At 38.3% G+C, this 24,089-nt stretch overlaps 2 protein-coding genes across 2 annotated transcripts; one reads left to right on the forward strand and one right to left on the reverse strand.

Moving 5' to 3' along the window:
* Positions 1-679: 679 nt before the first annotated feature.
* LOC125846730 (uncharacterized) lies at positions 680-17,687 on the forward strand. Its single transcript, XM_049526316.1, has 9 exons — positions 680-922; positions 1,314-1,344; positions 1,710-1,728; positions 2,632-2,729; positions 3,490-3,588; positions 3,787-3,959; positions 4,061-4,152; positions 17,324-17,333; positions 17,405-17,687. The coding sequence occupies exons 1-7, from the start codon at positions 725-727 to the stop codon at positions 4,145-4,147; spliced, it is 705 nt and encodes a 234-aa protein (XP_049382273.1). The 5' UTR covers positions 680-724; the 3' UTR covers positions 4,148-4,152; positions 17,324-17,333; positions 17,405-17,687.
* A 431-nt stretch (positions 17,688-18,118) lies between these two features.
* LOC125846718 (uncharacterized) lies at positions 18,119-23,928 on the reverse strand. The gene is made up of 2 exons (XM_049526297.1): positions 22,131-23,928; positions 18,119-18,536 (listed from the first exon to the last, which is right to left on the reverse strand). Exons 1-2 carry the CDS (start codon positions 23,091-23,093, stop codon positions 18,312-18,314), a joined length of 1,188 nt encoding a protein of 395 aa, XP_049382254.1. The 5' UTR covers positions 23,094-23,928; the 3' UTR covers positions 18,119-18,311.
* Between the last annotated feature and the right edge of the window lie 161 nt (positions 23,929-24,089).

A 24,089-nucleotide genomic window follows, 5' to 3' on the forward strand; every position in this document is an offset into this window, starting at 1 on the left:
TTAAAACATAGAAATTAACATAGATTGGACTCCTGCTGACATTTATGTTTCCTTTTTAAAATTTTTTTCTTTTATACTTTATATAAATAAATTTTTTATGTAAAAAGTATTATAAATCATAATAATTAATAGCTTAAAATATTTGAAAACATATAAAAAGTTTTTGTTAACTTTCAAAATTTCATCTATACCGCATAAATTGGGAGAAATATACATATATAGATATTTTAAGGTGCTAATTATTGTGAGTTATAGTACGTTTTATGTAATTTTCATTTATATTACTCGTTTTGTCCTGATTTATGTGATACACATGAAATTTCAAAAGTCAATGAATTTTTTATAAGTTTTTTTTATATTAATTTGTTATTTATTGTGATTTATAATATATTTATGTAAAACATACTCTAAATAAAAATAATTAGCAACTTAAAATATATAAAAACATACTGAAAAATTGATTAACTTCAAATTTCATATGTACCACATAAATTAAAACAAAAACAATAACATATATTGGGCTCCGTGCTGGCACGGGGTCCCATATCTAAGTATATAATATATATAATGTAGACCTTTTAAGTCAAGAGTAACTTGGAAAACTAAATATTCTACAGTAACATGTGGGCCATAGGACATCACATCCACAAATTATTTACAACAAAATAATTAATTTCGAGACTTGTTCACATCCTAAACTCATTTTTCTCTTGTGACTGTGAGCATGGAGTCCATTAAGGCAGAGGTTTTGGGGAAGATGGGTAAGAAGGAGATAATCAGAAAGGCAGAGGAGTTGGTAGAGAAAGCAATGAGAGGGAACGATGCTTCACATGATGCAGCCCATGCTTTTCGAGTTAGAGACCTTGCCCTTTCACTTGCTCACGAAGAAACCCTTTCTACTTCTCCTGATTCCATCTTAATCGTAAGCTTACTACTCATAATTACCTAACTAGATTGAGGGTTAATTGAAAACCAAAACTCGTGTTAAAGATTTGATGAGGTTACTGAGTGCAAGATTGTTTTTGCCACTGGTTGATGATTTGGGCATTCCTAACGATACTGCTTCTAATAACTAGTTTGTCTCCAAGATCAGTTTGCCTAATGGGATACATCTGGGAAGTAGTTTGCTTAAAGTTAAAAACATATTGTAAACCCACTTCTAAGGATCCAAGTGCATACACCTTTCATATATGTAGTCTGAGTGTTGATTAGTGTGAGCAAAATGTGTACATATGTTTGAGGAGGGTATACCTATTTTCTTTTTCTTCTTTTAGGCATTTCGAAAAGTTAAACTTTTCTTGCTATAATTTCAGGTGGAACTGGCTGCTCTTCTACATGACATAGGTGATTGATGCCTCTTTCACTATTATTTTGATATATTAGAGCTTTAACTTGGACCCACTGAGTTATATACTGCTATAACGCTTTTTGTCATACTTTGCTCATTGCTCGGGTTATCTATTTGATAATCATAAGATTACGAGGGAATAACCTTTTAGATTATGAGAGTTCTACATTTGCTGCTTGAGGTGTGGGAGGGATGGGATCTATTTGATGACTGTAAATTAAAAGAGAATTGAAAGGAAATATTATAAGCAATTCTGTTGGTGCGTGCGAGCTGGGATCTCTCTGCTTATAATCAAGTTCTGTCGTTAATCCTCTGATATGTTATGTAACTTATCGGATTCTCTTTGGCTTTCTGATTGCAGGTGACTACAAATACGTAAGGTTAGATTCTATCATATTTCATGATAAGAAGGATTTCTCTGTAGCCTATGTTCTCATGGTTTTGTTGGATGAAAGTTACCTCAAAAGGTGATAATTTTCTGTATGGATGTCAAAATGTCATCCATGCTGTTACGGTGACGCCTTCTTGAACTGTCTTGGAAGGGTAATGTACGGCAAAGCAACCGACATCCGGGTCATTACTTTCTGCCAATCAAAAGCCCGCTCAGTGCACTAGACTAGATTGTCAGTGCAGTGCTATAAAGCAAATGACAAGATCAGAGAGTGTACAAGAGAATTGAATGAAAGCTTTCGTGTATTAATGAGAACAATGATTACAGGAAAGTTAAGATGGTACCCTTGGGGGGAGAGCCCCCAATGCAGAGATCTGAATGCTTGCTGAAAACTCCGACTAATAGACCCTATATATGTCCTTAAAAAATAAACCCAAGTTACAGGTATTGACATAAGTAAGCTGGGAAGACAGTAGCACTGTTCTTATCATCTTTGGCATCGTGGTTTCTCTTTGTGCAAAATAATTTAGTGGTCCATCCCTATACATTGCATAATTGCAGTTTTTTATCGTCTTCCCCCAGTGTTCACTCCCAGTCATTGACTTTTCCAGTGTTTTAATTTCATTTTTTCTGATAACCATGGTGTAAGGGCAAGCTTGCGGGCACCTCAACTAATTCCATGGGGTAGCTACTACCTCCCGTCAACACAGGTACCGGGTAACTCTATCCACCAAAGCTTGAACAAGTGGGAAGAAAATCACCTAGTATTTTTTCGCTGGCTAGGATTTGAACTTGAGACCTCGTGGTTCTCAACCCACGTCATTGACAACTAGTCCATACCCTTGGGTTCTTCCATTATTATTCATTTCTGATGCCTTCTTTTGGCTTCTAGGGATCCATCTGAGGCAAAGATTGTTGAGGAATTTCTTCAGGGTCAAGGCATAGAGGAAGGGATGAAGATAAAGATATTGAATATAATTAAGGGGATGGGTAAGTTTGTGGATGCAGTTGATTTTCTATTGTAGTTCCATTATTTGTTCGGATGTAGATGTGAATTTGTTGTGTTGTTGTTCCATCTTTTTAAAATTATCTTTGTTAGTTCACTACCATACTATTGTAAAATAAAGCAAAGCCATTTGATAAAGCAGAAAAATATTAACTGATTTCATTCTGGATATTTTTATAACTTGTATCTCTTTGAAAATGAATTAGCAAACTGTAAGGAAAATATGATGACTCTTTCTGTGGTAAATGATACCTTGAATTTTCTGTCACTCCAGCCTTTGAAATTCTCTCATTTGTCTGTCCATGTCTGCCACGGACTTAAAAACATATTTTTCATATTAGGTTTTGCCTGTCTAATTACTGGAAATAAAATTGCGACCACAATGTTACTGTATTTCCAGATCAAAGGATTTTTCAAATGGTTGTGTCCGTGTCAATATTTTCGTTGATGATTTTTTGAAGTGTGGTTAATATTGTTTTATTAAAATAATTAACTTTCTTTATCTGTATGTACTGTCTCCTTGGTTGAAATAGACTTTTGTCATGTAAAACTTTCTCTGTGTTTTCACGCTTTTCTCAGTTCCTTTGGAGTGATTGGTGGTTGTGTTTCACTTTCATTTCTGTACTATAATCTGTCATATTCCTTGGGCTTTGAATTCTATGGAAGAGTTGGACACAAGATGATTGTTATCCTTTCCTGATGATTTGAATGAATTGATAAAAAACAATGTTCCCTTTGATATAGGTTTCAAGGAAGAAGTTGGAGGGCTTGCAAATACGAATTATTCAATAGAGTTTGGAGTGGTGCAAGATGCCGATCGGCTTGATGCGATTGGTGCAATAGGTGATTGATTCAATTTAGTTACCTCTTGGTCACCTGTATATGTTATGTTCTCCTCTCATTCTCTGTGGTAGATGCTGCTGAAGAGATGAAATTATGCTACTTGGATTTTTTCTAATTACAGACTGCTTGGTTATTTTCCTACCTTAAAAAGATACTGTCTTTCTTAATTTGGATATCATATGGTAATTACGGTTTCAGGAATCGCCCGTTGCTTTACTTTCGGTGGAAGCAGGAATAGAGTCCTCCATGACCCAAGAATTGAACCTCGATCAGATCTGTCTAAGGAAAATTACATGAACAAAGAAGAGCAGACTACTGTGAATCATTTTCATGAGAAGCTTCTCAAATTGAAGGACTTGATGAAGACAAAGGTCAACTTTTATCGTTTGTTTCTGTATATTTTGTTTTACCCCTTCAGAACCTTATAAATTGTGCAGGAAGAATTTTCATGTGAATCATCTCTTCATTACAGGCTGGTAAGGAAAGGGCTGAGAAAAGGCACAAATTTATGGAGGATTTTCTGAAGGAGTTCTATGAAGAGTGGGATGGGAGGGCTTAAATGAGGTAGCAGTTTTCCAATTGATGTTGCATGTTCCTAAATATAGTTCTTTGTCGTGGTTGTTCTTTATATAATAAACACTAATTGACGAACTTTTGCATCCTAGGATGAGTCTCAACAACAACATACCTAGTGAAATCCCACAAAGTGAGGTCTGGAGAGGGTAGCGTGTATGCAATCCTTATCACTATCTCTCCTAGGTAGAGATGTTTTCGACAGACCCTCAGCTCAAGCAAATCACAACAATAATAAAACGGAAAAAGATAGTGGGGAGAAACATGCAAACGAAATGTGGTGCATATATGCAAGGAACCATAACACCAACAACAAAGTGAGATCATCTAAACATAGTAATAGGACAAAGACTACATTAATACAACAACCGACATGGTGCTCTATTCACCACCAAACCAAATACATGAATAAGCTAGTAATAGTACAACTCTTAACTACTTACTAACCTTCTACCCTTATTCGCGACCTCCTTACCTCCTTATCTAAGGTCATATCCTTGGTAAGCTGAAAATGTGTAATATCATGTCTAATCACCTCCCCCAATACTTTTTTGGCCTACCTCTACTTTACCCCACTATATACAACTTCTCACACCTTCTCACTGGAGTATGTGCACATCTTCTTTTCACATGCCTAAACAATTTCCGTCTCCCTTCCCTCAACTTGTCCACCGTGGAGGTCACTCCCACTTTGTTTCGGATATCCTCATTCCCAATCTTATCGCTCCTAGTATGCCCATACATCCCTCTCAATATCCCCATTTCCGCCACTTGCATCCTTTGAACACGAGAGTTCTAGACTAGCCAACACTTCGTTCCATACAACAAAGGCGGTCTAACCACCACTCTATATAATTTACCTTTAAGTTTGGTGGTACTTTCTTGTCACACCACATCGGATGCAAGCCTCCACTTTATTCATGTCGCACTAATACGATGTGTGACATCATCACCGATCTCTCTATTTCCTTGGATCAGGGATGTAGATACTTAAATATTTCTCTCTTGGCGACAACTTGTGTATCAAGTATCACTTATACCCTACCTCATACCTCAGACCACTGGATTTACACTCCAAATATTGTCTTGGTACTGCTCAATGTAAACCCTTTAAACTCTAGAGACGGTGTCCACACCTCCAACCTACTGATAATTCCACCGTGAATCTCTTCGATCAAAACAATGTCATCTGCAAATAACATACACCATGTCACCTAACCTAAATTGCGTCAATTGATCTATTGCCAAGGCAAATAGAAACGGGCTTAACGATGAACCCTGGTGCAACCCCATCTCAACTTGAAAGTGATATGAGTCTCCTCCCACTATTCTTACTCGGGTCTTGGCTCTATCATACATTTCCTTTACCCCCTAATGTATTCAACCGGTACACCTTTAGACTCCAAACATCGTCAAAGAACTTCTTTAGGGACTTTGCCGTAGGCCTTCTCAGTGTCAATGAATACCATATGCTATTAGGTGGTACCTTTTTATCACACAAGACTTGTGAAATTAGGTTTGGGCCTAACTCACACTCCCAAGCTAGCTCAAAGGGAGGAGGATTACCCAAGCCTTACAAGGAGTCTACCTATCTCATTAACCACCAATGTGGGACTTTTGTTATTCTTTAACACCCCACCTCACGCCCAGTTCTTAGCATCTGCTGCGTGGGCAACTTTGATTTTTGGGGCCCCCAATATTGGGCGAGATGGGCCTTGCTTTGATACCATGTGAAATTGGAAGAAGAAAAGAAGAAGAAATATGGGGAATTGAATTGATTGATCATTCCCCCAAGTTGATGGGATTAAATAGTTGTTACAAATAATGTAAATAAGGAAAGAAGATAATAAAATATTACACAATCTCCTAACTGCCTAATTAAAAGGATTAGGGAATATTTTTTTTTTTGAGAAGGTAACAGTCTTGTATTATATTCCAAAAAAATCAAACCTGCCACAACTTGTTACAGGTTTACTAATTACAAATAAAAGGAGAGTATTAGGGAATATTCTCAAATCTCAATTATTTAATCATACCATATTTAAATATTCTCATATCTACACTATCTAAATATACCATAATTAACACTCCCCCTCAAGCTGGACCCTATAAGTCATGCTTCTAGTTTGACACAAATAGTCAATTCTGGATCCTCGGAGTGATTTTGTAAAAATATCCACCAGTTGATCTTTTGAGTTGACAAAACTTGTGGTGATGTATCCAGACTCGATCTTCTCTCGAATGGAGTGACAATCTTTCTCAATGTACTTCATCTTTCATGGAACACTGCATTAGAAGCGATATGTAGTGCAACTTGGTTATGACAAATCAACTTCATCGATTCAACTCCTATTTTCTATTCTTGGAGAAGTTCTCTCAACCATATAAGCTCACACGTAGCTAGTGCCATAGCTCGATATTCTGCCTTTGCGCTTGATCTAGCTACGACAACTTGCTTTGTACTTCCCAAGATATTAGATTGCCTCCCATTAAACACAATAACTTGAAGTGAACCGCCTGTCAAAAGGAGATCCTGCCCAATCTACATCAGAATATCCGACAGTGTTGGTGTGTCCCGTATCTTCATACAATAAACCTTGTCCTGGAATAAGCTTAGTATTTGGATCCATTAGACTATCCACATGTTTGCAATCCAACATACCAGCATCTTCCAAAATGTCTAAGGCATATTTCCTTTGAGTAATAACAATATCATGGCAAGATTGGGCCACTTCAATTCCCAGAAAGTATTTCAACTTGCCCAAATCCTTGGTCTGAAAGTGACTTGAGAGGTGTTGTTTGAGTTGAACAATACCTTCATGATCATCTCCATCTCTTGTGATAACAATATCATCAACATAAACAATTAAAAAGATATGTTTGCCATGAGATGAATGCCTATAGAATACAGAGTGATCATTTTCTATTTGGATCATTCCAAACTATTGGACAACAACTCGAAAACGACCAAACCATGCTCTGGGAGACTGCTTGAGACCATAGAGGGATCGACGAAGTTTACAAACTAGTCTAGAATCCCCCTGAGCAACCAAACCCTGGTGGTTGCTCCATATATACCTCTTCAGCAAGTTCTCCAAGTAGGAATGCATTTTTAATGTCCAGTTGAAAAAGGGGACAATGATTCATTGCTGCCATAAAGATGAGAAGACGGACAAAAGCCAGCTTGGCAACTGGTGAGAAAGTATCTCCATAATCAATGCCATAAATCTGAGTGTATCCCTTAGCAACCAACTTGCTTTGAGACGATCAATAGCTCCATCTAAAACTACCTTAACTGTGAATACCTAACGACAACCAACTGTGGTTTTGCCTTGGGGTAGAGGAACAAGCACCCAAGTACCATTATCATGCCAAGCAGTCATCTCAATCATAGCTTGACACCAACCTAGATGAACTAGTGCTTCTGCCAGAGTCTTTGGAACTTTGACTGATGATAAACTAGTAACGAAGGCATGATATGAAGGTGACAAGTGATGATAACTTAAATAAGAATAAACAGGAGTTCGATTGGTAGTAGTTCTAGTACCTTTGTGAAGAGCAATGGGAAGATCATCTGATAAGTGCTCGATCCAAACAGAAGACATTGTTGGAGCATGTAATGAGTCACCAAGACTGCTTTGTGTACCTGTATCAGAGTTAGAAATACCAACTGAATTAGCAAGTTCAGCAGGAGGTTGAGGTTGTCGGGATTAGAGCTTAAGAGTTGGAGGTGGAACTGGGGTTGGAATAGTTGGAATGGGAAGGACTCCTATGGCCTTTGATTTTTCGTATTAGGAGAAAAATACGGAGAAGTCTCGAAAAAGGTAACATCTGCAGAGATCAAGTACTTATTGGTAGAGGGATCAAAGCATTTGTAACCTTTTTGTAGGCGAGAATACCAAAGAAAGGCACATTTAAAAGCCTTGTGCTGAAGTTTATCTTTTCCGGGTGCAAGGTTATGAACAAAGCATGTGCAACCAAACACATGTGGAGGAAGGGGAACCAATTTTTTGTCCAGATAGAGGACTGAGTAAGGACTCTGGTACTGCAAAATAGATGAAGGCATATGATTGATTAAATAACAAGCAGTAATAACATCACCCCAAAAACGTAGAGGGACATGATTGTGAATGAGCAATGTTCGAGCTGTTTCAATTAGATATATGTTCTTTCGCGCAACAACTCCATTTTGTTGAGGAGTATGTGCACAAGAAGACAAGTGCAATATTCTCTGGGATGACATAAAAGATGAGAGAGAAGCAAAGAAGTATTCTAGGGCATTATCACTGATTAACTTCTTAATGGAAATACTAAATTGATTGCTAATCTTAGCATGGAATTTCAGAAAGATAGAGATTAGATTTGATCTATTTTTCATTAAAAATAACCATGTACACCGAGAATAGTCATCAATAAAAGTAACAAAATAATGAAAGGCTAAGGAAGAACTAACACGACTTGGACCCCATATATCTGAATGAACGATTTCAAACATAGAGGTGGCCCTATTATTGACGCATTTTGGGAAAGAGGTACGAGTGTGTTTACCAAGTTGAGACGACTCGCATTCTAACAAAGATAAACTAGATAAACTGGGGACCATCTTTTGCAATTTCAAGAGACTTGGATGACCCAATTGACTATGGAGCAATTCAAAAGAAACATCGGAAGTGAAAACAACATGTGGTGTTGGGATAGAGAGTAGATACAATCCCTGTGACTCATGTCCTTTTCCATTCACATGTCCCATACTTCGATCCTGCACAAGAACAAAATCATCAAAGAAGCAACGCATTTCAGGTTTTTTGTTAATTTGCTAATGGAAATACGATTATATGGACATTCAGGTGCAAAAAGAACTGATTTTAAAGGTATGGAAGGCATAGGGTGAGCTATACCTTTCCCTTTTACAATTGTCTTTGATCCATTCGTCAAAGTAACAACAAAGAGGGTAGAAGGGGAAGTAAGAGTAGAGAAAGTGTTTTTGTTACCAGAAATATGGTCAGAAACACCAGAATCAAGAATCCATTGTTCCTTAGACGAAGATTGCGACATAAGCAAAGGAGTTACCAAGTTGTATTGTGCAAGCAGTTGATGATTGTTGCCTTTGATGTTTGATATTGAATGTAGTCATTATAATCTGCTCCAGTTAAAGTGATAGATTGAGATGATCCATCCGTTACAAAAAGAAGTATTGGAGAAAGAGAGAGATGAGACTTGACAGTTTTTGGATATAGTTGATTTAGCGACCAGTTGATTAATCTCTCTGTTTTCTTTTCTTCTACTGAAAATTCAGAGAGAGGGCTAAAAAACTAATGGCTCTGATACCATGTGTGAAATTAGGTCTTGGACCTAACTCACACCCCAAAAGCTAGCTCAAAAGGAGAAGGATTGCCCAAGCCTTATAAGGGGTTCACCCATCTCATTAACCATCAATGTGAGACTTTTGTTATTCTTTAACAAGACTAGAGGCAAGGCCTCCATTTCATCCGTCCCCTCCCCCCCAACACACATCATCGTTAGTGTCCCCACTGCCATGGATTATGGACCAAAGATACTTAAAACACACTATGTGGCAAGACTTACTTCCACGTCCACTTTATCTAACGCAACACTAAATTTGCACTCTAAATACTCGATTTTGGTCATACTTAAACCTGATCCATTTGGACTCTAGAATTTGTCTCCAAACCTCCAACCTAGCACTAACTTTGTCCCGAGTCTCATCAATTAGTATTATGTCATTTGCAAATAACATACACCATCGAAGCTTCTCCCGAATGAACTGTGTCAACTCATCCATCACCAAGACAAATAGGAAAGGGCTAAGAATTGATCCCTGATGAAGACCATCTCAACTGGGAAGTGCTCCAAGTCTTTTCTCGCCGTTCTAACCCGAGTCTTGGCTTTGTCATACATGTCCTTTATCTCTCTAATATAAACCATCGGGACACCTCTAGCATCCAAACACCTCCATAGGACATCCCTCGACACTTTGTCATAGGCCTTTTCACCGTTAATGAACACCATATGTAAGTCCCTCTTCCTTTCCCTATATTTCTCCACAAGTCTCCACACAAGATGGAGGGCTTCAGTACTTTATCACTCCGGCATGAATCTAAATTGATTCTTGGAAATGGACACCCGTCTCCTCGCCCCCATCTCTACCACTCTCTCCCAAACCTTCATAGTGTGGCTTAGCAAATTGATACCCCTATAATTGTTATAGTTTTGGATACCACCCTTGTTCTTGTACATTGGAATCATTGTACTTTACCTCAATTCGTCAGACAGTTATGCCGTCTTAAAAACAGCATAAACAACCCAGTCATTATGCATTATATCATAACCAAAACATCACCCTTCCAATATCCTATGATAGAGTCTAATTAAACATAGAGAATAGTTCTGATTGAAGCAGAAATGGTACAGGTACAAATTCTTTAACATACTAGGAGATATGGTGGTAAAAGAGCTAAAACATTTGTCTTGTTAGATATAGTATTGTATACTACAGTTACCTTATTAAGCTTTCAGCAATCTATTTAGTTGTTTTAATGAAGAAAGTGCCATTAGGGATCATGCTGATTAATTAAAACAATCAACATACTATTTCCTTTAAGTTAGTTAAGATATCACTAGGAGTCACTGAGTTGTCCAAATTTTTAGCAAGTTTGACAAATGGAGTTGAGTAGATACCTATCTGTAAAGGTGTATTTTCAGATCTAGCATGATTTCTATTAAATTATGCATGCTTTTTTTAATCACATTTTAAAAGTGTTTCATGCTTCACATTTTATCACATTTGCGGAAACAATCTCTCTACCTCCACGAGGTAGTGGTAAGGTCTGCGTACAATCTAACCTCCCTAGACCCCCACTTCTGGGATTTCACTTGGTATGTTGTTGTATTACAACCTTGCATGTGTATAGTACTGCTTGTATTGTAGAGTTTTAGCTTTAATGCAATGCTTAGATCAATATTTTGGTTATGATATAATGCATAATATGTTTCTTACATTACTTGCTAAAACCACGTCTCAAAATCATCAGATGTTACAGAATTACATATGTTGTTTCAAGTGAAGCTATTTGAAATATGTTCTAGATGTGTTTTTAGCTTATATTATGCATTCTGCATATGTTGACTATGACTAGGAAAATACTTTTTCTTTTGTGAGTAAGTTTGAGAGATCTAAATTGACATTCTGTTGCAAAATGAGCTTTTGCAAATGAAAATCCCAATGGAATAGTGATAACTAAGATAAGAATTAACTAGAAAAGGAAAAACAGGAAAAGAAGCTAGCTAAGATAACACTAGATAATTTCATTCATAAGAAAGGAAAGAGAACCTTTCAGTACAATATATAGTCGTCCAAGGATAGTGACCTTTCTTGGATGCTAGCTGACTCATAGTACTAAATAATAACTCTGTCAAAGGACTATAAATGCAGAATAAAACTATTACAGAACTAAACTGTAGTTAAAGAAATTAGTATTTAAACTACTAAAACTGAAATGTAATTTCCTATTATCTTTAACTAACTCCCCCTCCAATCAGTTACGTTTGTCCTCCACAGCATATGAAGTTGTTCTAGATCAAAAGTGCAACATTTCTCTCTCCTTAAAAGGACTTCCTTGTCCTCAAGGAATAAATGTTGGAAACCTCCTCTTAATGGCAACAAAGTCTTCCCATGTAGCTTGTTCAGGCTACATATCCTTCCAGTGTACTAAGACTTGAGCAACTGCTTTGTTCCCTCTCTTGATCAACCTTCTGCCCAGCACCACCCTTGGATCCACACAATAAGGGCTAGCAATGTCAACCACTGGTGGATGATTGAAATTTTGAGGTATCTCATAGCAAGGCTTAAGCTGTGAAACATGAAATGTAGGGTGCAAAGCAACGTGAGAAGGCAAGCATAACCTGTAAGCCACCTTTCCAATCTTCTGACTTATTTGATAGGGCCCATAATACTTAAAAGATAACTTGTTGAAAGGTTGATTGGATAGAGTGACCTGCCTGTATGGCTGAATTTTGAGGTATACCCAATCACCTTCAGAAAATTGTCTATCACTCCTTCATTTGTTAGCTAGATCAGACATCTTTTGTTGTGCCCTGGCCAGATGAAACTTCAACAATTGAGTCTTGAACTCTCTAGTAATCAAGCTCCTGTCCACCTCTTCATCTACAGCCTCCCCTGGTAGATATGGCAAATGATTAGGAGGAGGTTGCCCATACAAAGCTTCATAGGGACTTGTTTGAATTGCTGAATGGAAGGTAGAGTTATACCACCACTCAGCCAAGGCAAGATACATCCCCCAATCCTGCTGACTATCTGCACAAAAACACCTTAAATATGTTTCCAATGTTCTGTTTACAACCTCTGTTTGACCATCAGATTGCGGGTGGTAAGAAGTTGATGTACTGAGCACAGCTCCCTGTATTGAAAACAAGTCTTGCCAGAACCTGCTAATGAAAATAGGGTCTCTATCACTAACCACATTTTCGGGCATTCCATGTAATCTATAAACTTGATCCAAAAACACTTGTGCCACAGATACTGCAGTATACGGATGAGTTAGGGCTATGAAGTGAGCATATTTTGTCAGCCTATCTACTACCACCATAATAGTAGTTTTGCCCTTGGACTTGGGCAATCCCTCAATGAAGTCCATACTGATACTGGACCAAGCTGAAGAGGGAATCTGCAGAGGTTGCAACAAGCCAGGAGAAGCTGCAAAATCACTTTTGTTTCTTTGACAAACCTCACACTGTCTGATATAGTTGACCACATCCTCCTTTAAGCCTTTCCAGTAGATCAATCCAGCCATCCTTCTGTAAGTGTTATCCATGCCAGAGTGGCCACCAGATGGTGTATCATGCCACTTGCTAATCAGATCCCTCCTAAGTTGGATATCCTTACCCACCATTAATTTCCCATGCCTTCTCAATTGCTGGTGGATGTAAGAGTATCCCTTGTGACCCTCTAATTGTTCCTTGAGGTCCTCAATCAATTTAGCTAGTCCTTCATCATTAGACCAGCTGTCCCTTATCCTTTCAAACAATGAAGAGTCCACAGGAGCAACAACAACTACTAATGCTTCAGGCATAGGCATTCTTGAGAGAGCATCTGCAGCCTTATTCTCCCTTCCTTTCTTGTACTCTATTTCAAAGTCATATTGCATAAGTTTAGCCACCCATTTCATTTGAAATCCAGTATGTAACTTTTGATCTAGAAGGTATTTGAGGGCCTTCTGATCAGTTTTGACCACAAATTGTCTTCCCATTAAATACTGATTCCATTTAGTCACAGCCATTGCTAGGGCTAGAAGTTCCTTGTCATACACTGATAGGCTTAAGTGCTTACCAGATAGTCCCTTGCTAATGAAAGCTATAGGATGGCCCTCTTGCATTAGGACTGCCCCAACACCCAAGTCACAAGCATCTGTTTCCACAATGAACATCAATGAACTAACTGGCATGGCCAACACCGGAGCAGTAGTTAGTGCTTGCTTTAAGTAATCAAAAGCATTGGTGGCCTTATCTGACCATTTGAACCCTTCTTTTTTAAGCAAATCTGTCAATGGTCTACTAATTATACCATAGTTCCTGATGAACCTCCGATAATAGCCAGCTAGACCGAGGAACCCTCTTAGTGACTTGATGGTTTTAGGAATAGGCCATTGTCGTACTGCTTCCACTTTTTTTGGATCAGTAGCTACCCCCTCTGCAGATATGAAATGGCCTAAATACTCCACTCTATTAGCTCCAAAAGTGCATTTTCCCTTCCTGGCAACCAGATTGTGTTGTAGCAACAGCTCAAAGGTGATTCTCAAGTGTCCCACATGCTCCTGTAAGCTGCTACTAAACACCAAAATATCATCAAAGAACACTAGAATAAACTTCCTCAAATGAGCCTTGAATACATGATTCATTAGACTTTGAAAGCTGGATGGAGCATTAGTTAGGCCAAATGGCATTACTAGGTACTCATAGTGTCCAGAATGAGTCCTAAAAGCTGTCTTGTGGATGTCATCCTGGGCCATTCTGATTTGGTGGTAACCCGACCTTAGATCGATCTTAGAGTAGATCTTGGACCCCCCCAACTCATCAAGCAATTCCTCAATGATTGGAATTGGGAACTTGTCCTTTATTGTTGCTTTGTTTAGAGCCCGATAATCAACACAAAGTCTCCATGACCCATCTTTCTTCCCCACGAGCACCACTGGTGAAGCATATGGACTAAAACTTGCCTGGACAATACCTTGATCCAGCAGTTCCTGTACAAGTTTTTCAATTACATCATTTTGCTTGGATGAGTACCTATACGGCCTAAGATTTACTGGATTACTACTGCCCAGTAGAGGAATCCTATGGTCAAAGGATCCCCTGGTAGGTGTGGCAGCCTTTTAGGTTCATCAAATAGTTGATTGAATTCTTCTGTGAGAGCCACAATTTGAGGATGACCCTCAACATTAATTTCCGCTCTTGTAGCTTTTGGTACTACTTTGATCATGAATTACTTACTACCATTCTCTACCATCTTACCCAATTTTTTTGACTGTCTTGACCTCTTCCACCTTGCCAGTTAGCATGCATTCCGTTCCTTGGTATTGAAACTTCATGATCAACTTCTGGAAACTGAAGTAGAGATCACCTAGAGGTTTAAGCCATTGAACCCCTAGTATGACATCACATGATCCCAATGGAATAAGCAGAAAATCATCCTTGAAAGTGGATCCTCCCATCAACCGGCTGAACTCTTTGCAGGCTTCAACTGTTTGCCTCATTCCCCCATCTGCAACATTGACAAGTTGAGGACTTACTGTCTGGATTGGTAGTTCCCACCTCTTGGCCAATTCTTCCTCCATGAAGTTATGGGTGCTACCAGGGTCAATCAAGATACTGAGTGGGCCTTGATCACAGTATCCTGTAACTCTCAAGGTGTGGTAGCCAGTCACACCGGTAATAGCATGGAGAGATATTTCACAGACTTCCTTCTCTCCTTCTTCATCCACTTGGGGTTCTTGATCCTCAGGAATATCATCTATGATGATCTCATCATCCTCATCCACCTCCAGCAAGTGTAGTTGAGTTTTTGATGCACATTTGTGTCCTGGCACAAACTTTTCATCACAGAAAAAACAAAGTCCCTTTTGTCTCTTTTCATTCAACTCAGATGGAGATAATCTTCTACCCCTGTCCCTATTGAAACTTGTTGTTGGTTCCCTTTTGAACCATGTACCCTTACTCCCACTGTTTGGAGAATACCCCTTCTGGTAAGGGTTTCCCCCACTGGGCATCAAGCTTTTAGTCAATTTCATTTGAGCATGTAGTTGAGACTCTGTGTTCCTAGCCAAGCCAACTGGTAGGCTTGAGGTAAGGTAAAGGGTCTGTGAGACTTGACAGTGAAGCCAATCTCAGGTTTCAGCCCTGTGATGAATCCACTGATGGCATGCTCAGGCAGTATAGATAGCCTGGTCATGATCCTATCAAATTCCCTTTGGTATTCTTTCACCGAACCTACTTGCCTCACCAACTTAAACTCCGGCATGGGATCTTTATAATCACCACCAAACCTGTCCACCAAAGCATACACATACTCATCCCAAGTGGGATATAGCATGTTTGGTCTACTCTTGATACAAGAGAGTTGCCATTCAATAGCAATATCATCAAAATGTAAGGCAGCCACCCTCACCTTTTGGGCATAAGGGGTGTCATCATAAGAGAAGAACTGGTCTACCTTATACATCCAAGTTCTTAAGTTGGTCCCATCAAATCGAGGAAAATCTACCTTTGTAAGTCGAGATAGAGATCCACTACCATGGGATACAGGTGAGTGAGGGATAGGGTGAACAAAACCTCCACCTCCTTGGCCTGTTGTTGGAATCTGCCCCGGATACATGGGAAACTGAGGTCCTCCATAACCCCCTGATGTTTGAGGGTAATGACCTCCTGTTGGTGTGTGATACTGCCCAGATCCATATTGATAACCCATAGGAGATTGAAACATAGGGGGGTTACCAGTAGAGACAGTAGTAGCCCAAACCATGGGGTTTCCAGAAGGAGTGTAAATATCACCAGGAGCTTCACTACTTGTTACCCCTTTTCCCTTTTCCTTTATTGTAGCAGTGTTGATAGACTCACGCAGTGCAGCTATGGCATTCTCATGTTGTTCTTCGATCTGGTTTTGCCTCATAGTGAAGTTGGCCATCTCTAATGTCATTCTATCAAACATTGCCTTGATCTCTGTCATATCATTAGCCATAGTTGAATATTCACAGAGCTCAGGAGAGTGCTCTGATAACAAATGTTGCAAAATGAGCTTTTTGCAAATGAAAATCCCAATGGAATAGTGATAACTAAGATAAGAATTTACTAGAAAAGGAAAAACAGGAAAAGAAGCTAGCTAAGATAACACTAGATAATTTCATTCATAAGAAAGGAAAGAGAACCTTTCAGTACAATATATAGCCGTCCAAGGATAGTGACCTTTCTTGAATGCTAGCTGACTCATAGTACTAAATAATAACTCTGTCGGAGGACTATAAATGCAGAATAAAACTATTACAGAACTAAACTGTAGTTAATGAAATTAGTATTTAAACTACTAAAACTGAAATGTAATTTCCTATTATCTTTAACTAACTCCCCCTCCAATCAGTTACGTTTGTCCTCCACAGCATATGAAGTTGTTCTAGATCAAAAGTGCAACACATTCACTTTCTTTTGTGGGGCATTATCGCAGAATATTATACACATTGGGATGGTAATTAAATTATGCTAATCATAATAGTAGGCAAATTCAGATTTTGTTAGAACTCTTAGTTGACAACAATGGTGTCATACCTTTGTGAAGCACACACGAAACGCACAGAGACCTAGCAGATCAGAGTTTGGGTTGGACTGGTCTTATAGAGTTCACAGTGCACATTGTTTCAAATTTTGATAGATGTGATCCTCCCACAAGTTAGATAAATGTATATATACTTGTATATATGTGTGTGTATTTACACATTCAAGATATACTAGCATCTATTATCAGTATTCATGAAGTTGCTTAGCATGTATTTATTTAATTTGTCAAACCTTATTCCAAGAGTTACAGAGGTATGTAATTGCGGGTTTGTGGACTTATGCCTCGCCTTTTACATTACAGATTCAGAAGTTCTTACTATCGGACCAATGACCAAACAACATTTAGGGGTCGTTTGGTAGTGTATAAGAACAATGCAAAATNTCTTACTATCGGACCAATGACCAAACAACATTTAGTGCGCTGGTGTGCCTCTCACGACTTCTTGGGTGTTGTGTTATTTCTATCTTGTTTAAACATTTCAGTTGGTTGCATTTGGACTCCGACACTCTGTTTGGATCATTGTTACCCATTGTATTGTATTGTATCGTTACTATACCTACAATGTTTGTTTTGATTGTTACTTAAAATGTATTGTATTGTATTATTAAATTCCGTTGTTACGTAACAATGAAAACCCTAATTTTATGGAACAACCAATTTAGTGTGTTTCCATTGTTACTTGATTTCTTTTTCCAATTATATCTTTACATAATATTTCATAATACTATTTTACCCTTTACCTTATATTGTTTAATTCTAGTCAAATCTCCTACCCTAGAATAATTAAGGATATTTTAGTAAATTTATAAATTACAATACAATACGATACAGTCAAACCAAACAATAAAAATGTTATTAAACAGAACCCTCAGGGATTGGCTTGCTGGCAATTGACTTGAGCCTTGGGGTTTGCTCCCTTTCAAGGTCTCAAGTTCAAAACCCACTAGGTGCAAACAATTTCTGAGGGTCATCGGACTGGGTAAAACCTGAATTAACCGTGGTGCACTTGCGGGAAACTCCTTGCCGAGGGCCTGTACACCCCCGGGATTAGTCGGGGCTCAAAGAGACTCGGACACCCGGTGCAAATAAAAAAAAAATGTTATTAAACAGCAAACAATACAGTCTAACCAAACATTATATATACAATACAGTACAATAGAGTACAATACAATACAATACATTATGAAATCATGGATAACAATGATCCAAGCAGGGTGTAAGAGTTTTGCTCCAATCAACTTTTTTTTTGCTTAAGAACGGAAGGATTTTATTTATTTAATAAGAAGGTTTATCCATACAAAAGTGGAACTAGTCTATGGGATATAGTTTCATTCACATCTCTTTCGAGAGCATTTGTTACAAGAGAAGGAGATGTTGCAAAAATATAAGGTTGATTGTAGATCATGTGTGGATCCTTCGTTGTCCTTCCGTATTTAGCTAGCAAGTCTGCTACTGCATTAGCCTCCCTCGGAATGAGCTTCAGGGATGATCTTCCCATTGTAGTAGCAGCGACCTGAGAATCAGTTTCCACTAGCAGATGTTTAATGTTATTATTTTTTGCTATATTCAGTCCATGTAGCAATGCCAAGACTTCTGCATGAAGGGCATTTCGTACTTTGATTTTGCAAGCAAAACCCACAATCCATGTGCCTAGTTGATTCCTAATGACTCCTCCAGTTCCGCCATTTGTGGTTTGAGATTCAAAGGAACCATCAATGTTCAATTTAAAATTACCTTCAGGGGGTTCATGCCAAAATATGGGAACCATATGTCTAGGTAATTTTTTTGTAGTTGTTTGAGCAATGTGGTAACATTCAGTGGCTTGAAAAGAGATATTATATGTTGTGCTAGGAGCTCTACTAATATTCATTTTTTTAAAAACTTTGCTATTTCTATTTTTCCAAATATTCCAAAGAATTATTGGAGCTAGAATAGCGGTGGGCACCAAATGGTGATTGTTGGTGTTAACAAAAGACGTTGAGGTGCACAGTTGTTTAATGCTAGCTTGAATGTCCTTGGAGTTAATGGGGATATTATATTTCCCCCATATATATTTAGCATCTGGGCAGTCAAAAAAAATAAGCTCAATGTTTTCTTCTTAGGACAAGAGGGGAGGTTTTTAGAGCTAGTAATATTTCTATTGTATAAGGCACTCAAAGTTGGTAGTTTATATGAGAGAAGAAGCCAAGGAAAGAATTTTATCTTGTTAATAGTATGTCTTCCAAATCCAAATATTTTTGTAATTTGTATTATGAGTAGGTTCGAAAATGGTTTGGAGATACATAGCGTAGGCGCTTTTAGTGTTAAAGAGACCGTCGTTACTATTGTTCCAAAAGAATGTGTCTATTTTATGTGAGTGAGTTTGGATGTAGGTGTTTTCTATAGATTGTTTAACTTTGCTAGGAATGACAAAGGATAGGCATGAATAGTTCCAGTTGTTATCTGTGAGGAGCTCATTTAGTAACAGATTTGATTCGTTTCTATTTATTGGGCCTTGTATTGTCTGACGAAGTGAACATGTAGCTTCTATCCAATTATCTTCCCAGATTCAAATATTGTTTCCATTCCCAACGTTCCAGGAGATGCCTTTGTAGAATAGCGGAAAGACTCTTACAAGGCTTTTCCAAATGTAGGAATCATAGGGATAACATTTCATATTGTGCATTTGACTTCTATTTTGGTATTTATTGGTGAGAACTTTAACCCATAGGTGATTTCTATTTTTTTGGAATCGCCAATTTAAGCTTGCTAAGAGGGCAAAAAATTTTCCACCTGTTTTTTGTAAACCCAGTCCTCCGTAGATTATAGGGGTCGTTACTAGTTCCCAATTTGCCAGATGGAGCTTTCTTTTATCCGGTGTGGATCCCCATAGGAAGTTCCTTTGTATTCGATCTATGTGTTTGCGAGTTGATTGGGGTAGAAGATTGCATGGCATTGCATATGTAGGAATGGATGCTAATACTGATTTTACTAGAGTAGTTCTTCCTGCTAGTGTTAGTAGTCGGGATTTCCAGCCACGAAGCTTATTATTCATATGGTCTATGATGTATTGGTAGTCAGAACTCTTAGGATGATGGTTAGTGATGGGGAGTCCAAGGTATTTTCCTACTTTATCTTTCTGACTGATATTTAGAGCAGATGATAGATTGTTTCTTTCTTCTTGGATAACATTTGCAGAGAGGATAATAGATGACTTGTTAAAGTTTATGTTTTGGCCAGATTGATTCGAAAGAGTATTGAAAATGTGGATAAAGGTAGTAGCATTTTTAGCATCTGCTTTGGCTAAGAGGATAATGTCATCTGCGAATTGAAGATGGGAGATAGGAGTACCTATTCTACCGATTTTAACTGGCTGGTGTTCTTCGATGGCATAGTTTATAAGTCTAGATAGAGATTCCATGCATATAATGAATATGTAAGGTGATAAGGGGTCTCCTTGCCTAATGCCTCTAGTAGGGAGGAAGTAATTCGTAGGTCTCCCATTAACAAGTATAGAGATAGATGAGGTCGATACACAAGACATGATGAGATCAGTTATATTTCTTGGAAAATTTAGGATTGTGAAGGATTGCTTGATAAACGACCATTCTAATCTATCGAAAGCTTTCTCTAGATCAATTTTTAAAAGCATTTTACCAAATTTCCCTTTCGCTTTTTGAAAAGAGTGGATTGCTTCTTGAACAATGATGGCTTTGTCTACGGCTCATCTACCAGGGATGAAGCTACGTTGTTGAGGACTAATGATGTTGTCTAGGTAAGGCCTGATTCTTTTTACTATTATTTTTGTAATGGTTTTATAAATCGTGTTACAAAGACTAATGGGTCTATCATGGGTGATCTGTTCAGGACTCTTTATTTTTGGAATTAAGCATATAAAAGTTTTATTAATTTCCGCAGGAATAGTGCGAGTACTAAAAGCTTTCATCAAGTATTTATTACGGCATCCTCTGTATCACTCCAATACTTTTGGAAAAACAATGGATGAAGCCCATCAGGTCCTGGAGATTTTATGGGTTTGAAAGAGAAGATAGCGTTTTTTATTTCTTTTTTTGAGACAAGGGTAACTTACGTTTTTGATTTCTTCTTTTTCTAATGGCCTACCTATGTTGACAATGTCCTCCAGATTGAGGGCATTACCACATACGACAGGGTTATGTAATTCACTTCTATTTAGTTCAGTTAAGTAGATGTTTTGGAAGTGCTGGTTAATGATATTGAGAATGGAGTTAGGCTCAAAAGTCCAGTTTCCTACAGAGTCGTTTAGTCCTAGGATTCTATTTCTTCGTCTTCTATTGGTAGTGGTGGTGTGAAAGAATTTAGTATTTGCATCTCCCTCGTTCAACCATAGGACTCTAGACTTTATTTTCCAATAATCCTCTTCTCTTTTTAGAACTTCGTTAAAATCATTTATGAGTTTGTTTTCCAGATTCCAGTGAAAAGAATTTTTACAAGCTTCATCTATTTTCTGTAGTCCATGTATTTTGTTAAGGATACTCTTTTTTTGTTTGAAAATATTGCCGAAAGTTTCCTTATTCCATATTGTAATGTTGCGTAGAAAATTTTCCAGAGCACTGTTATAGTTATTAATGTCTTTCCAATTCTCTTTTACAATGTTTGGAAAGTCGGGATGCCTAATCCACATGGACTCGAATCTAAAGATTTTCCCTGAGTTATGGAAGCTTCTTTGACAGTTAAGAAGAACAGGACAACGGTCGAAGTGAGTACGGGGAAGGTGATGAACATGTGAGTCAGGGAAAAGATTTAGCCAGGAATGATTACTAAGAAAACGATCAATTCGTTCCATTATAAGGGTATTGTTATTTTTATGTTTATTTGACCATGTGTATTTTTGGCCCGTGAACCCCAAGTCAATCATATCCATATCGTCTAGGCAACTAATGAATTTAGCACACTTTGTGTTATTTATGGGTCTACCTCCTAGTTTTTCCGAAGCATTAGTGACTTCATTAAAGTCTCCACAAACTAACCACGGCCCTTTTATTCTAGCAGTAATATTTTTCAAATTTTCCCATAGTATTTTCCCAAGTCCATAGGTATTCTTGGCATATATTACGGAAAAGAAAAACTTTGGGAAGCTTGAACTAACCTTAATAGTGACATGTATTTCCTGTTCTGTTATCATGAATGGCTCCACATTGATTTCTGAGTTCCTCCAGAGTAGTGCAATCCCTCCAGAATAGCCAAAAGCTGGGACTTGTATAACATCTGTGTAGTCTAGTGCTTGCAGTATCTTGTCATGATCCTCCATCCTAGTTTCAGTAAGGGCCAATATAGTTGGATTGTGGCTATATATAAGAGCACGTATGTTATTCATAAATTTAGCATTATTTGCTCCTCTACAATTCCAAAGAAAAATCTTCATTAATTCTGGCGAGTTGGAGCTCCCTCCTGGCGTTAGAGCCATTTCCAGGTTCACAGTTGCTTGCATTTCTTCTGTATTCTCCATTTCCAAAGTTTGTTTGTTCTTGATTATTGGAATAACTGAAGCCACATACTTCAGTGGTTGTTGAGAGTTGTAGCAGCGTATGTTTAGATCTGCTTTGGTCACCTCCTGTGGGACATTGATTAAGAATTTCTTTTCAATATTTAGTAACATGTCTAGTGTCAGTGGACTCCTCAGATAGAGAGTTTGAGCTAGGGGTTCTAGGGTGTTTGGTTCCTCTTCTCTCTGTGGTGGTGGTTGATGTTGGTGTATAGTGGGTGATGGTTGACTCATTGGTATTTTTGGGACTACTTGGTCCTCCATATTCGCGTCCTCCTCGCTGTCCATGAATTCCTCGTCTGGATGGTTTGGGGATTGCATGTTTAGGATTTGTTGTAAGGAGGAGTGAACAAAGCTGTTCAACTGGTGTATAAGATAGAGATGTTGGGTATTCAGGTTGGACAGTGGGGAGGGAAAGTGGAGTAGGTGGTAGAACTCTAGCGTAGTCAGCTCCTGTGTTAGTTCTAGCTGAGTCGAGGCTAGTCTTATTAGACTATTTGTCAACCTCTCCTCTATTAGAGTTGGCAGTGGGGTGGGGTTGTTTTCGTTCAGGGGGAGGTCGAGCATACCCTCCCACGTTGCATAAGGCGATGTTTGAACTGAGCGTGGGAAGGTTGCTAGTAAGTGAGCATTCAGAGTCGATTAATTGTGATCGAATGGCTTTAGAGGATTCGTAAGGTACTGGAAAGCTGGGTTTCGAGAAATATAAGCTGACATTTCTGGAGGTTGGAGGTTGGAAGTTGTCGTGTGGAGGGGGTGGTTGGTACAAGGGTTGGAAGTTCGGGAGAGGATTTGGTTGGTGATTGAAGTTGTTTCTCATCAGTTGATGAGGGTGGGAGGTGTTGCCTGTGGTGAACCTTTGATTGTGACTTTGGAGTACACTATGTCTGAGGTGATGGTAAGGGTGATTGTTGAATTGTGACATCTTTGCTAGTAGATTTTGTGAAATCTGTAAGTGTTTGGGCTGATAGTGATTGGGTTTTAAAGGTTTCTTTTTGGGGCATCGGATTATTGAAATCTATATTAGGTTGTACTGTGGGATTTGTTTGTACTTTATCTCCAACTTGAATTCGTGTGTCATTTTTTACCATTGGAGATAATTTTGACTGGGAGTTGTGGTTAGAAAATAGTTGGTTTTTAGTTGTATTACTAGTATTATAGTTGGTATATTTGGGGGGGATTTGATTCAAAATCCAGGGGAATTTGGGTATTTGGTTTTGTTTTAATGGCTTGGAGTATTTGTGGTTGAATTGTACTAGTAGTTCCTTGAATTGTGGGATTTTGTTGGCAATCTTTTTCTGTTATTTTGTTAAGGTTGAGTGGATTTGGTAGTTGGCAGGGTATGGTGGGGAAGTAATCTTGTATCGGTATTCCAGTTTTTTTGGATGTGGTGAGGCTGCATTTTTCCACGTTTGTGAGCCTTAAAAGAAAACATGGATACTAAGTTTTTTACATTGCCGGGGCTTTCTTTTGCTATTGACGTGGCAATTTTTTTCCCTTCAGAATTTGGGGTTGGATTTTGGGGGTCATTTTTGGTTTTTCGTTGGTTGTTTTTGTCTTGAT

Source organism: Solanum stenotomum, chromosome 12 (assembly GCF_019186545.1).
Source record: "Solanum stenotomum isolate F172 chromosome 12, ASM1918654v1, whole genome shotgun sequence".
Taxonomy (NCBI): domain Eukaryota; kingdom Viridiplantae; phylum Streptophyta; class Magnoliopsida; order Solanales; family Solanaceae; genus Solanum; species Solanum stenotomum.